General features: G+C 37.6%; 1 protein-coding gene across 4 annotated transcripts in view; it reads right to left on the bottom strand.

The window, feature by feature from the left end:
* Positions 1-874: 874 nt before the first annotated feature.
* Positions 875-15,449, bottom strand: part of PACSIN2 (protein kinase C and casein kinase substrate in neurons 2) — a 58,975-nt gene continuing 44,400 nt past the window's right edge. The window contains exons 5-12 of one of the 4 annotated variants that reach the window (XM_026054353.1): positions 14,920-15,075; positions 13,513-13,688; positions 10,769-10,889; positions 9,886-9,891; positions 8,640-8,764; positions 7,860-7,976; positions 6,717-6,913; positions 875-2,527 (exon numbers count right to left, since the gene is read on the bottom strand). In XM_026054353.1, coding sequence (XP_025910138.1) covers positions 2,415-2,527; positions 6,717-6,913; positions 7,860-7,976; positions 8,640-8,764; positions 9,886-9,891; positions 10,769-10,889; positions 13,513-13,688; positions 14,920-15,075 — 1,011 coding nt within the window. In that variant the 3' untranslated portion in view covers positions 875-2,414. The remainder of the gene's footprint in view (positions 2,528-6,716; positions 6,914-7,859; positions 7,977-8,639; positions 8,765-9,885; positions 9,892-10,768; positions 10,890-13,512; positions 13,689-14,919; positions 15,076-15,449) is intronic. The other 3 variants (XM_026054354.1, XM_026054355.1, XM_026054356.1) reach the window with 3 other exon arrangements.

Raw genomic sequence — 15,449 nt, forward strand, 5'->3', positions numbered from 1 at the left:
TGGGAAGAGAGAGCCACGTGACTCTTAAAGGTGCGCGTTGGAGGACATGAGGCATCATCAGGAATTTGTGATTACACACAAACACACACAAAAAAGTTCCTCCCTATAAGGAGCTACTAGAACAGAACAGAACAGGAAAGCCTGTGGCCTCTGCCTCTCTGGGCACCCTCGTAAATGTTCACAACCCAGCTGGAAAGTCCCAAGTAACATGCTCTAACTGGAACTGCTTTGAGCAGAGGTTGGCTGTGTGGCTCCAGAGGTCCCTTCTAATCTAAACTCTYCTACAAAGTATCTGTTTAAATTCTATAAAATCCCTTGTGTGCTCCTAGAGCAAAATAGCTAAAATCCGAGGCTGCCTGTAAGGTAATTGGGTACCCATTCAAAATGAGCATGAAATTAGCCATTTCCACGTGACTTAACCCATCTCTGTTTCCTGAACTTCTCATTAAATTGGATGGAGCATAAGAGTTTCTAGCACTCAGAATGCTCTTTAGTAGACAAATAACTTCTTTAAATACTTTATTCATTTTAAAATGTTTAGTAAATATGAAGTTTGCCTTTAGCTCCTGCTATCCTGTGCTCTGYGGCACCACGGCCAGCTTGGGACACTACCCTCCCAGTAAATTTTTGTTGATGTCATCACCTTGAGTTGCAATGAAATGCATACGGTATTTGCTTCAAAAGAATGTTTTCATATACATTGAATTAGTAAGAGGTACATCCCAGGTACTTAAGAGATTAACAGATTTTATTGTTTTCTAAAATATTTTACAATACAGAGACCCAAACCAGTAATTCCTGACAATTTTAGTAACCATTTTGTGGATGAATAATTATGCTGGTAGGTTTTCCTTGACAGACACAGACATACATACATCCAGATTCTAAGCTTGCACATTTGAATCATTGAAAATTATGACTAAATATTCTATAATCTCAAAAAGCAAACAACTCTGAGACTATAAACAGTGTTTGTTATCTCAAAATAGATTTAACTTCATTACAGTGTAGCTTCCTAAGGTAGCGCATCTACTCACCTGATAATTTTAAAAACAAATCTACTGTCATTTACAGCCCTGTTTTATATGTCACAAATGCATATTATTTGACACTATTACATATGACCAACTTGTAACTGCAAACAAATTCATTTTTACAGTGTTATGCTACAATAATCCATGTAAGGACTAATGCTAGTTTCAATTTTGACCCACAAATGTATTCACAAATACAGATTTTGAGTATATTAGTGTATTTACTGTATTTCTGAGAAAACTAATCACAGAATACTTGGTCTGTGGTACAGTAATGAATATGATATGAAAGCAGATTTAAATATATCTATAATTTAAACTCTTAAACAGTCTAAAATCTAACCCACATGAAAAGGCTTGATAACTAATATCCATGCTCCTTATATTTTGGAATATCAAATTATATGTACATATACACAGCATAGAGAGCCTCTTCATAGAAAGCATTTTAGTCTATTTTACAGTCTTCTGTTCAAAAAAAAAAAAAAATCAGTCTTCACACTAACATTTCAAATGCCAAACCTAAAAAATCACTTAAAAGAGAAAACTTTTTCCTGCAGAAGTAACTAATATTCTGAGGCKTATGTATGATTTATCTTTTTGTTTTTAGACTGCTATTTAAAAATCCATCTAGAAAACTCACTGCAGTGTCAAAACGCATAAACAGCATTGGCAACAGGACCCCAGCCCATGACACTTGCACATCTCTGCTACAAACAGTCTTCTGTAACAGATATTTATTAAATACACTATGTGTTTTTCAATTTCAAGCCATGCTGACAACATAGATTATTACAACATGGAAAAAGTTTTCATTCAGTCGACTACTGACTAAATCTATATCATAATTTAAGTATTAATTGATAAATTTGAGCGTACAAAAAAAGGTGCTTAACTACATAGCATTTAAATAAAAAAATACTGCATCTTTCAAGACATTACTAAGAACAAATAGAAAATTAACTGTAATAATCTTAAAAATTCAAGTCGCAATTTACTGAAGGTCACTTAAAATAACTGATTAAACAAAAGTGAGCATAAGCCACATACCCAGGGTACGTTGAGGCACAAGCATAGAAAAATGCAACGTTCAGGAGTCACAATAACAGAATATGTGGTAAGAGAAGATTAAAGAGCATTTTCCCTATCATACTATTTTTTTCAGCCTAACCCCTTTCTTTTGCATTGTGCATAAATTGTGAAACAAAGTCAAATTCTTAGTTTTCTTTTGTCCTTAAATCATCATGATTTCAATATCAAGCCGTCTCTTCAGTAAAATATATACACTCTATACATCATTCATTTTCCCTTCCCAGTAAATATATACTGTACAAGCCTAGAGAGCTTTTTGTAGCACTTCTGTATTAACTTTCTCCTTTGTCACTGGATCGGTTCCACRTAGTTTGCTGGATATAAACCGACTTGTCCATTGTCCAGGCGTCCTTTGCACCAACCCTGCTCGTCTTCGTTCTCCATTTTAGTTAACTCGTCCCCTGAAAAAATAAGTAATATTAAACAAAAGCTGGAGCCTTTCAGTGACAACAGGAAGGTAGTACAACATCAGTTGCCAACATGTTCACCTTTCTTCTGTGCCTACCCCAAGCTACAGCAGAGAGCTTCCCTTTCTAGTCTTCATACTTTTGAGGAGTGCAGCTTCCAGATTTATGTGTGGGATGAAAGGCTCCCAATAGGCATTAAGATAACAGGAAAAAAGCTACTCTGAAACTAAAACATCACACCTTGATGGCATTTCACAATGGCACGAACAGCATTTGCCTTTTATCACAATGAAAGATGCAAACTTCTAAAGTTAAATGTGATATCATTTCACTAGAAGATCAACGACTCCCTTATATCTAAAGAGTGTGAATAGTAAAAGATAGTATAACTACTGCAAAACAAACAGAATAATCTTAGATTTATGGCCTTCAACACACTTTCAATGCAAGCGAAAAATGTTTTATTAGGTTTATTGTCAATATAATTCAAGAATTCCTGGCATAAGGAGGGAAATAGGACACATTTAAAACACAGCAATAAAATCATTTTGAACTATAGCTGCAGTTTTTTTTTTTTTTTCTCTCCACACACTACTACTAGGCTGTGATACAAAAAGATTAAAAAGAATCTTATACCTTATGCTTTGTCATATCTCTCCCTTYCTCGTCTTCTTTTTAAATAAAGACAAGGATTAGGATTTAGCTCTCCCTTTTCTTGCTTCATGTTTCTATTGCCATTTACTGCTGTAGCACCCAAGTCTCTCAACAGAGCTAGAATACCCCTTTACTCTACCAGGTATTTATAACCTGTAATATGACCTCTATTTGACTGTCCTGTGCATATGGTCCTCTACATCCTCAGCAAATATTTTAGCTTTCTAAAGTCTGCAGGTGCCATGGTGCTATCCATGAACAAATGACCAGCTCAAACAGGTAAAAGGAGCCACCCTAAGCAAGGATTACGCCCCCAAATACTACTTGTTTGATCTTAATTAAGCAATGGGAAATAAATGCTGATGATACTAACCACTTAATTTTTTTCTGAACAACTGTACATCTACAAAGTAAAGAATAAGTTCTTGGTGCAATTTAGATGACTAAGACCTAGATTAGCAACTACTATGTTCTTGGCAGAAATGGACAGGCTTCATATTTAATCTTCTCAGATTTGAATCTTCAAAAGTGACTTCAAAAGTTTAAGTCTCATCTCATTTAGTTTATGATTCCACCAGCTAACGAAKAAAGGAACATAACAAGTGACAATGTGGGTTGACTTGGGTTCTTTTTTGCAGAACATGCCACCACTGCTAGCCCTGCAGCACACTACAGCTAGAGCATGCAGGGTGCAGTGTACCACACCAAGCTGTCTTGCTATTTCTGAGAAGAGTGTCTTAATGAAGAGTGAACAGTAACTCAAAGCCACAAAACTTGAACAATAAATATCAACGCAACAGCACTTGTGTTAACAACTGGGATTTGGAAGGTCTATGAAAATATTACTTGCATATCATCTGCACAGTAGAAACTGCAACAAAACCCATTGTCTTTTACAAGTGTGATGAAGATAGTACACACAGTAACAGATTTTGTCCAGCATCACATGGTTATAAAGGAAGAGAATTTGGCCTAACAAAGTGCATTTGATGGACACTAGGCAGACCATGTCATACGCCATGCCATGCATCTAGCAAAGATCACAAAAGCTTTATAAGCAAATACTTTGAATACCCAAAGAAAGCCTGTCTGAGAATATCTATATACATTTATTCAACCAGATCTCCAGAATACATTAATCCTCTGCTGACAGCTGCTTTGGAGTCTAGGCACCACCAACATAAGAGGGAGTACATTTTTCAACTGGCTGCTGCACAAGCCAGTGTTTTTTTATTCTCCTTATTCTTTTGCATGCTTGGGTTAAGCCTCGTCCCCCTCATACATCTGTGATAAAACTAAAGCTTCTCACTGCAGCCATTTTATTATTCATGTTTATTATTTCATTTATTATTTATTATTATTTACTATTTACTATTTTATTTATGTTATTTTATTCATGTTTTATTATTTTATTAATATTTATTATTTTATTATTCATTATATCTATTATTCATGTTCTGTCAGGGTGTTCACAATCTAACATAGAATCCCTTTCCCCCACATTAAGTTGAGGCAATCATATCATTTAGTTTTATAATGCACCTCATTGCTCCTCCTTTAAGAGTATTGAGCTATTTTAAGCCAATATAGCTCCTAAAGTTCATGCTTCCTGTATTTGTTTCAAAGCCATCATATTGAGAGCCGCATGGTTCAAATACTTTAATGCAAGTCATGAGACCAGCAATAAAGTACAGAATGCCTAACTTTGAATTTAACCATTTAACTCAGTATATAAACATTGCATACTGTAGTCACTGCCTCCACTGTTGTAGACCCACGGAATGCCACGCCTGTACATTGACAGGCACAAAGCACATATTGCAAGAGGATTATTTTACTGCCRCCTTCTAAGGAAAAAAGGAGCAGTACCTAAAGTCCACTGATACATGCTTTTAGCTCCTGTGCACTCCAGTGAAAGCTTCATATATTTTGTTGCCACTGCCCTGCTATGGGGGTACAGGTTAACAAAGTTAATAAATGATTCTTCTTTTCCTCTGGAAACCTACAGTACTTGCATGCCAAGGAGAGAGGTGGAAGGGGAGAAGGAGGGAAAGACAGATGAATAAAGAATTTCACTAACAAATGAAACCAGGCAATTAATTTAAAGAGAGGGAAGAACTGCCATTGACTGGAGTTTCAGGTATTGCTCAAGAGTTTAAAGACTGAATTCTTTCTACGTGGCATTCAGAATATCACCTGGAAATAGCCATCTTTGGCAGCCACCTCCCTCCATAAGCAGCCAGGAGCTCATTAGCTGCCACCATTAACTTTTAGCCATAATGTCCATCCAACGCTCACTGTAGATGATGTGATGAAGCCAGACATCCCTTACAAACCTCAGCCAAAGGGAAAATGCAGCTAAAATTTCTCAAGTTACTTTCAATGCTTGATCTGTGTTTGGTTCCTGGCTTGGGGTATGGGAAAAGGGTCTAAACCACGAAGGAAGGGGAGGAGAGACAAAATGGGTAAGACTGCCTGTCTCGTTCCCACAGACTGTTTTGTCTGGGCTTTTTTTAAACTCCTTAGGCAATCTTGCAAGTCACAGCTGTTACTTCTGCCACTCCTGATGAGTCACCTGTGAATGCACAACTCTGCACAAGACGGTATTTGCAGCTGCCTGAAATTACAGCCGGAGAGACACGGACAGCGACACATCTCGCCTGCTGTCACTAGAGGGTGTGCTTTCCGGGCCCACTGTACTGAAGGACGTGAAGCGGCTGCTCTGGGGCCAAGGGAGATGCCCAGGCACTGGCGACCCAGCCTGACTGGAGGCAGCAGCAGCTCATGAGCAGGTAGCCGTCATACCAAGCCTGCCTGGGTGGAAGTGTGCTGCAGCAAGTGCTACAGCTCAGCTCCTACAGCAATGAGGTAATGTGCAAAGGAGAGGCTTGAAAGGCTCAAAGGACAAAAAAATCCCCCCAAAAGGGAGATGTGGAGGCAGCATACCCCAAATCTAACATAGGAAAAAAGAAAGTAAGTAGAGACAGGAGAGTTGTTACGTGTAGACAAGGAAGGGGTGGGGAGCAGGGACCAGACAGGAAGGCAGAAGTTAACACTACAGGGAACTGGAGGTCAAAAATATGACACTTCCAGTTGATAAAGAAAAAAGTGYCAAAGTGATTGGAAACTGTAAGATTATTCAGTGTTCTACATGGTTTTTTTTAAGCTTGGTAGGATTAGTATTTGTAGACAGCTAAAAGCAGCAGCAGTTATGTCACCAACTGAGAAAGGAAGGAAAGGAGACAGAGTTATCAATTCTGCATCTTCTCACTTYGCTTAATACAAGATGGTAAGAAAGGAAAAATATATCTAGATAGACTGGCCATTGGCACTTCCAATCAGGGAATAGCAAGACACACTAACATAAGGGGTGGGGGACAAGCTAAGAGAGAGCATAGGTTAGACAGGCTCCTGTAAATGGAGTTGCACATCAAGAGAGACAAAAAGAATGTTGAAGAGAGGAAGGAAACACCCTGTATCTTCCATTTTTCCCCTTGATAAATGTTTCAAATGAATGCTGTAAACTTACCGGCTTTAAAGCTGAGTTCATCTTGCTCTTGGCCCTCATAGTCATAGAGGGCACGTACTCTCACCTCCATTGCAGGAGAGGTATCTTCATCAAATGGATTGGTATCTCCATTTGCATCCGTGGAAGAAAAGGGGTTGTTGGACTCCTCATCAGACCAATCTGTAGGATAGTTTTGGTTCTTTTCGTAGCTGCTAACACTGAAAACAAACGCAAAGTTATTCTTGTGTGCTTTTAAGCTAGGAGACTAAAAATACCACTAAGATATCTGTTCCCTTAGTTAAGCTTAAGCTCACAGGTTAGGCCTAGTTTGGAAATTTTTTTGAGGCTGGCCATGTCTTATTCAAAATAAATTAGTCTTGCAACACAAAGTTAAAGAAAAAGGAAGAAAAACAAGCAAACAAGGATAACCCTATCACAACCCCCAAAACTTCTCTAACAACAAACTTGTATAATTCATGAGTGAGATATCAGAATTTGACAATTATGTACTCTAGAAAGGTAAAAGAATGGAAGTAGGAGATGAGAAGAATTATCTGTTTAAGATGAGACATTTAAATTGCTCATCAGAGCTACCTCCCACCTATACAGTAGCTTTTCACTCCTTCTGCGCATTACAATCCACCAGTAAAGAAACCTCATTCTAGAGCAACAACTAGGTCATTTAAAGAAAAAYGTTCCCTGTTGAGCATGCACATGCCATTCAAGACAACAGTCTGACATCCCTAGGTGGGTACAATAAAGCAACAGGCAGCTGCGTGAGAAGGTCCTAAGTCAAAAGAAAGCAATAGTAAAAGCAGGCTTATTCAGGGAGAACACAGAGCAGCAAAACTCCAGTAGCAGTTACACTAGAAAAAAAAAGTTGTCAGTTTTTACTTTTGAAAGGACTAGTAAAAGAAGGGGGAAAAGAAAAGCAACAGCAATTCTGTTAGCAACTGCCAACAACCCTGGTAGTTTCGAACCAAAGAAGATACGGCAACAGATATGGCATCTGTTAGAGAAGACAAGGTTGGTTACAGAGTTGCTTACAAAACCTCTCAAAAGGACTTCATGCACTGACCAGCGTAGTGTTACAGAAACCCAAAATTGAAAACCCTGGATAGAAGAAGTGCAAGTGTGAAAACAATTAACAAACATTTCACCAACTTTTTGATTTTATTGTCCTCCTTTTCACTGACAGTACTTCCAGTATCTTCTTCATCTTCAAAGGGATTGTAACTTGATTGTACTGACTGCACTGTGTTACTCGGGACACTAAGACTGCTAATTTGGAAAAGAAAAAGCATTATGGTGACCCTATCTGTTCAGAGTCAGAACACTGTCACTAGCGTCCCAATAAGCAAGTTTCTTAGCAGACCCCTTTTCCAGAAAATGAAAATTAAAAAAAAAAAAAATCCAAGTATAACATAAAATCGAAAAAAAAGTTTTACAAATCTCACACGAGTATGATAACATTGCTCCAAAGTTAAAAACTCCTAATGTTTTGTAGCTCTTAATTTTCTTTACTCTCACACTAAAAGGCAGTGTTACTTTTTCCACACAACTTTATTCTTCCCTAAAGAAGATGATGTCAATGATGTTGCATTAACGATATCTGGAATTCTCAAGCGACCAAACATTTTGAAGACTCAGACTTCAAGCTATCACTGTCATTTCTAGATAATGAGAAGACAGCAACAACTAACTACCAGATTAATTGAAGTTTAGTTTCTCAAAGTTTGGCGTCTCGTAATTCTGAGATGAAAAGAAAATGTAAAACAGACAATAACTCCCCAAATATTTTGTGAGCTGTAGAAACAAACCACTTCCAAAAGGCTCACAGATAAGCAAAATGCAGCTGGACAGTGACTTTTTGTTCCCGCATAGCTTAATGCACTTGAAGATAAAAATCCTATTCTTTCAGTCTTTTCAGACAGCAAAAGATACCTGCTATGTTTGTTAGGCTGTGAAACTTGATCTCCTGTTTGATTAATACCAGTCAGAGTCACTCCATCAGAAGCCTTCTTCTTCTCTCTTCTACTGAGAGTACGATTCAGATCTGCAGACCACTCCTATAAATGAATACAAAAGCGACTAAGAAGTTTAATTAAACACATGATTTTCATATTAATTTTCAGATTGGGTTATTGCACATATATTTCAATAAACTATAAAACTATATAAGGCACTACTAGAGAAATAAGCTATTCTAGGTTTTTTCCCCCTCACAATTACCATCTATTCCCTATCCTAGTAACGCAAAGGGCTCTGCGCTACTCATGGAATCCAAAGGATGCCTGAATTTCCCTGCTTAGTATTCCAAACACCTTGAAAAGACTTAATACCAAACACGTGGCAGACAACTGGAGAAATCAAAGGGCTTGGCCGGTGCAGCTCTGCACTAAAAAGGCCTACTGTTTTAAGTAATACAAACAGGGCACATTTGATTTTAAAGAGTAAACTTTAAACTTCTGTTTTTTCATTTGGTTTGAAAAGGTATGACAACCTACTTACTCCTCAGAAAGTGCTCCAAGAATGACCTATTGCACATTCCTTCTCCTGCCCCTGCAATTTGACCCCTAAGGTATTGCATTCTAGATTTAATAGATTTCTTGTCCCTAAAAGCCATCCGGAAGAGATAAGGCTCAAGTCAACACAACTGACAAGACTTAGGTCGTCATCTGTGCAGTATGCGATCCCGATGCTCTATGTTAGTTAGAAGCTTCGGCAGACTCATGGGCAGGCAAGCTAATGAGCTAAACACAATTGACAGAGTCAAACTAAAGGGCATATTGCATATAAAGAAGGAACTAATGGGCAAGCCGGATGTAACCAAATATCCCAAGAAATATTTAATTTCAGAAGCCTTATTAAAGGGGGAGAAAGAAAGAAAGAAAGAGAAAAAGAAAAAAAAAGAGATACCACATAAAGAAATGCTTGGCTAAATGGGGAGAAAAGGAAGAAACAGATATTTAAAAAGAAGTTGTTTTTGCAACCTAGTATTGGTTTACACATAGAGCATGGTCAGTCTTAAGTGATTTCTGATCAGCTTTCAGAGGTATCCCATTATTTTAACTTTGTACAAATATATACTGGATTTCTGAGTCAGCATAATTTAAAGACCACTGACCTAAGTGTATTTGCAGTTTATAATGCAATTTCAAATTCATTTGATCATGACATTTTTACTTACGTCAACCTTGGAGCATGTAAAGGAGAGAGATACTTGATTAGAAAAACAGGAACGACAAAACTTCCTTTGTTATTCTAATGCTTATGGAAAAGGATTCCACACAGATTCCACAAAATTTCTCACACAGAAGTAACTGTAATTCAGTGCTTCAAGCTGAGAAACTCAACAGCACTATTTTTATCTTTGATTTCCCCTCCCCAATCCTTCAAATCTAACTGCTTAGGTCAAAAAACAAGTTCCTCACTCTAAGAAGGTGAAATTTCAATGTAATGTTAATAAGAGAGTACTGAAGACTCTATAAATGATGTTCCCATTCCATTGATTTCATGCCCAGAAYGTATTTCAACTAATTCCATTATTCTGGTGAAACAAACTCATCCCGATTCCAGCCATGCAATACTTTAATATATGATAAAAAACAGGCCCTTTTAAATAAATAAATAAATAAATATTTAAAAAAGGACTGAAGTATTCAGTTAACTTCATTTCTTTCTACATTACAATTTGAATCTCCTTTCTGTCATCAGGTACTTAAAGTCTGACACCAAAGGACAGAAGTAAAACATGCAAGGTATCATATATACWGGTCAAAAGAGTATCAACTAATGTGTATATAATGACTTCAGCAATGACTAACTATAAGCATCATTAGAAAGCATTTTGTTTCAGTAGCTGCTTGATAACATCTCCAAAAATAGAGGGTGGGGAGAGTCCAAAGGAAATCAACAGCAGATAACTTACAGTTTGTAAAAACAAACAAAATTCACTACTAGAAGTTGGAAGGAGAGTTATGTCAGGAAGCAGTATGAAAAAAAGCAGAGAGAAAGCAAAGAACAACATGCATAACAGACATAAACCTGGAATCCATGTACCACGTCCTCACCTCAAACTGAGGCCAATTCATGGACATCCCGGGACCCTGATTAGCTCTAAACCACCGCAGATCTTCAACAGCATCTGCCGTTTTGATGTTCTGTTCCAGTTCACGGTAGATATTTTTGTAACTACAAAGAAAATTTATCTTCCAATTCAGTATACCAATTTGAAACACAGAAATCCACTAGTCAGATTAAAACACTGAACATTTACATTAGCACTAACAATTTACAACAGCATTGAAAAGAACCAACTGCAGCAAGACAGACCTTATAAATTCCTGTACAAGACACCTGCTACCTCCCTGTTGGAAGAGTAGACCAACATTTACATTTTAAAAGCTTCAAGACTGGCATTCAGAAATTTAAAGTCATATGTAAATCCTACATTTAACGACAGCTTAAAGTGCTTAACATAAGAATCAGGACTCTAGAATTTTCTATATTTTAATTTTAATAAGTTCCACAAAGTTTTCCCAAAATACTGCAGGAATTGTATTCAGGAGAAGTTTACAGTATTCTATAAAAACTCATGTCTTAACCTAATAAGCAGTACGTGATGAATTATAAGCATCCAGTAAAATACAAAACTCAAATCTGAAGCTAAATAGTTTAAGAATTTTCTTCTTCAACAGATATAATACCCACCAGATACTTTTGCTGTTTTAGGTACTGTATGTTACTGCTTATATTACTTACAGAAAATATCAAATAATATATATATAAAAAATCTTACTGCTTTTAATTCTCTTTTAGCCTAACTGTTCTCAATTGAAGTTGAAGTCTGTCAAATACAGATAAAGCGTTTTATGGAAGTGAAGCTATGCTGCAGATACCACTTCAATTTCCTCATGTCAGATCAGGCACAAGATATTTTTCCCTCTACGGACTGTGACCAAAAAAACAACTCATTGATGCCAAAAGGACGAAAACAGTAACTTGGAACCCACAGAGTTCATAGAGAGCTTAACACAATGGCCATTAGRTCTGAAAACACAGAACTGCTACTTGATCTTCTAGCTAGGCCACACTAGGGAAATTCTTCTAATTCAAGTTACACAAAATTTGGAATCAAAAGTCACTAATGCTACACCATCAAGGTCCAACTTTCTCAAAGTATCTGCAAATTTATAGCTTTTGAAATATTATTCAACCATTTTCACATACACACAGTATTTTTTCCACAGCAGTGAATGTATTTAAGCAATAGAATTGCATATATTTGAGAAAGGGAATATATTGATTAAAATTATTCCTTAGCTATCAATTAAATCAACAATAAAATGCAGGAGATCTATATTCCCAGAAAACAGATCTGCACTATTATTTGGACTATCCTCTGCAATATTTATCTTATTTATGCAAACTTTTCTTTTGGGAAATCGTTCTACACTTTTTACCTGTATATATTCAAAAAGAGGTAAGAAAATAGATCAGTTATGGCTATATTATCCCTAATTTTACCATAATTTTTTTTTCTTGCTTTCACTTTGTTTATACACTATAAAACCATTCCTTAACTTTTTAGCTTTGTTCCCCACCATGACTTTTAGGGATAACTATTTCTCATTTATTTTCTTCTTTCAATTTGACTGAAATGAGTTCGTATGGGCAGCAATCCTAACCAGCTATCTACTCTGAGTGAGGAAAAGGCTCTGTCTTCCATGGTAGTTTCATGAGAGCTTTGAAGCAACCTAGAATAACAGTGCTGCTAGAAGAAGCGGTCTTGGCCCTTTTTGCCTGCCTCTTGGCAGCTACGTACTTGTTCTTGCCCCCAAGCCACCCCTTTTCCTTGTGCCATCACTAGCTTTTATGTGACTGCATAGCAAGTCAACACAGGGATTAAAAACACATTTGGATTCTTCCTGCCCTCGGTTATCTTGATCAGCTCCTCTTCATTTGTTGGGCTACCACCTAATACAGTCACCAGCACAAGGAGGAGGGGAAGTGAGTAGCCAGGAGCACATTTTTATTCTTTTTCCTCCTTTCAGTTGTCTTGCTGGCTACATTGCACGTGAWATTCTGCTGTCTGAAGCAAGATGTAAAATCACCCTAGAGAGCTTCACGGAACTCGCTGCAGGCCTTAATGAGCTCTGGTCTGAGCTCCTTAAGAGAGAAGTTTTAGTATCTCAGGAGGTGGTGAGGAGAGTCCACTCARAGAAGCCATACATATTAGGTTATTGGGAAAAAACAAAAACACCCAACACCCCAAAAMCAAAAAACATACAAAGAAACAAACAAAMAAAAAACTATAAATAAWGAGGGATAAGAGTTCCTTGATGGTAGACGAATGGATTTTAGGAATCTTGAGCAGTTTACTTCCACTAAAATAATTCTGTAGTAATTTMGACTCAGCTTTAACATTTTAGCAACAGATATGTTTAAGCTAGAAAGTGCTATCTTACGTTAGGATGGTCTTTATAAACATGCAAAATATCATCCACTAAACCTCATTTTCCCAAATTTTAATATGGGTTTTTGGTTCTGAACACTGAATCCTAATTTGCATGAAGTCTATTAAAAATATAGTAAATGAGGGTTTCTTAGTTCATTTAGCACTGAAAAGTTATGTAAAACTAGCAGGCATTAGGGATAGATGCTGATTTTATTCTAGAAAAAAAACTTTTCATTTAAACTTCCAACAAATTCAAAGATTACATTAGAAAAAAAAGACTAAATTGATCTATTTGTAGTATGGATTATTTTTGCTGAAAGTAGTAAGCATTAATCTTGAAGTCTTGCATTGTTTTACCTTGCAGCATTAGACAAGTCAAGGTGTTTCTGAACTTCCAGCAACACTTCTCGGAAGAAACGTAAACGTTTTTCCTCAAACTGCTGACACTGTTCAAATACCTGCTCCATGTTTTCCATATACTGAGGAGTAGCATTATCCAATTCTTTCAGTGATTTTTCATATTTTTCCTTTGTCTGTGTGGAAGGAGAGAAGAAAAAGTTAGCAATTTATCTTATCATTGGCCTACATGTTGGGACTGCTCCATACAGCAATGGTCAAGGTCCACACCGGGAGCTCCCAAACTCCATTCTCCTTTTACAGTCACAGCACCCATGCTGGATCACAGTAAAACTTACCCAACAAAATAGGAGGAAGGTTACAGAAAAGTTCTAAGCCATTTCTCTGGCTTTTTAAAAGAAAGCATGATAAATATTTACGTAATACTGAAGATTAAACAAAAAAATGGGGCCCACAAAAATCGCAGCAGGCAGTCTTTCCAGTTACATGTCTCTGATACAGAGTTCTGTGAGCAATTTCAAAAGTACTGCCTTCTCCTTCAGCAACTTATATAGTCCACTATGAGTTAAAAACAGAGGGGGGRAAAAAAAAAGCCTATCTCCCTGTGAAAATAAATCACAAGCCCTGGGAACTCACCTAACACACAGAGCCTGAGATTCTAGATACTTACAGAAATAGTCCAGAGACATAAACTGAAAGATTCCACCCAACATATATCAGCCTACAAGATCACACACACACACACCCCCTCCAAAACCAAACAGCATCCAAATACAGAAGGGCATCTCAAGATGTTCCTCTGAAAAGGACTTTTCTCCACAGACAAGAAAGATCTCTCATTAGCAGAACTTCCACAAATGTAGTTACTATTATTTAGATTGGTATCAGCTTGGTTTCTTTAAAACAAACAAACAAAAAACCCCACAACCAACCAGGCTACAACCACACATTCTGCAGGTCAACTTTGAAAAGCTCAGACGTCATCAGCAGACTGAAGGAACAGCCTCTCAAACAAAACAACTCAAACTTGGTTACCTCCTTCAAGGAGTAATGAGCTCTGTCCTGGAAGTTCCTTGCCTTACTCTGTTTCCTTGCCTGCTGAAAGGCAGGAAGCAGAGGTGGTGTATGCCCACCTGAAGCCGAGGCAGTAAATATATCCGTTCCTCACACAAGAGCGACTCTGCGGTGACGCATGCTTGGGAGAGAGCTCTAGGTTCTGCAGCTGGGCCGTAATGAGAACGAACCRCACAGGGCACCAACCAAACACCCACCCTCCACCCTGTCTGTTACCCCCCCAAAAAATAACATAAAGCAAGATACCTCACCATACACAACCCCTCATTGAAATATGCACAAGCTGCACTTTAAAAGGACCACACATGAACAGCACGTGAGTGTGCGGGATACCTTTAGTACATCTTGTTTGCTTCTTTCCACTTTGTCTTGTAATTTCTTAAGCTGCTCAGGATTCAGGGCTGGATCTGCTTTGCTGTTTGTTTCCCTGGATATAGCCAGCTTCTCCTCTTTGCAGGCTGCATGGTAGGCTTTCTTTGCAGCTTCCACCTACAAAGAAAATTGGAATCTTTGCATCTGGTACAGCTTATAAAACAGCCATTAATTGACATTTAGCCTTATAATCCCATTGCAGTGAAGGAAGTGTCGGGTTTTGTTTCAAGATTTTTCTTTAAATGGAAAACATTTATCTCAGGCCAAGTAATGAACAATGCGCAAGGATCAATGCGAGGAAATTAATGAAGTGTTTATGAATTTCAGCATTCTCTCACCATACCAGAAACTTGACTCCCACAATTGAGAAAAATGCGCAAACAGACTCAAGAAAAGGTCTAGATAAAGTCCCCAATACTGTCGTGTTCATGTTGCCCTGCTCCCCCTTCTTCTACCAACCTGTTTTAAGAACAGCATTACACAACATGGGA

Source organism: Nothoprocta perdicaria, unplaced genomic scaffold (genome assembly GCF_003342845.1).
Source record: "Nothoprocta perdicaria isolate Ctin4 unplaced genomic scaffold, notPer1 scaffold_120, whole genome shotgun sequence".
NCBI lineage: Eukaryota > Metazoa > Chordata > Aves > Tinamiformes > Tinamidae > Nothoprocta > Nothoprocta perdicaria.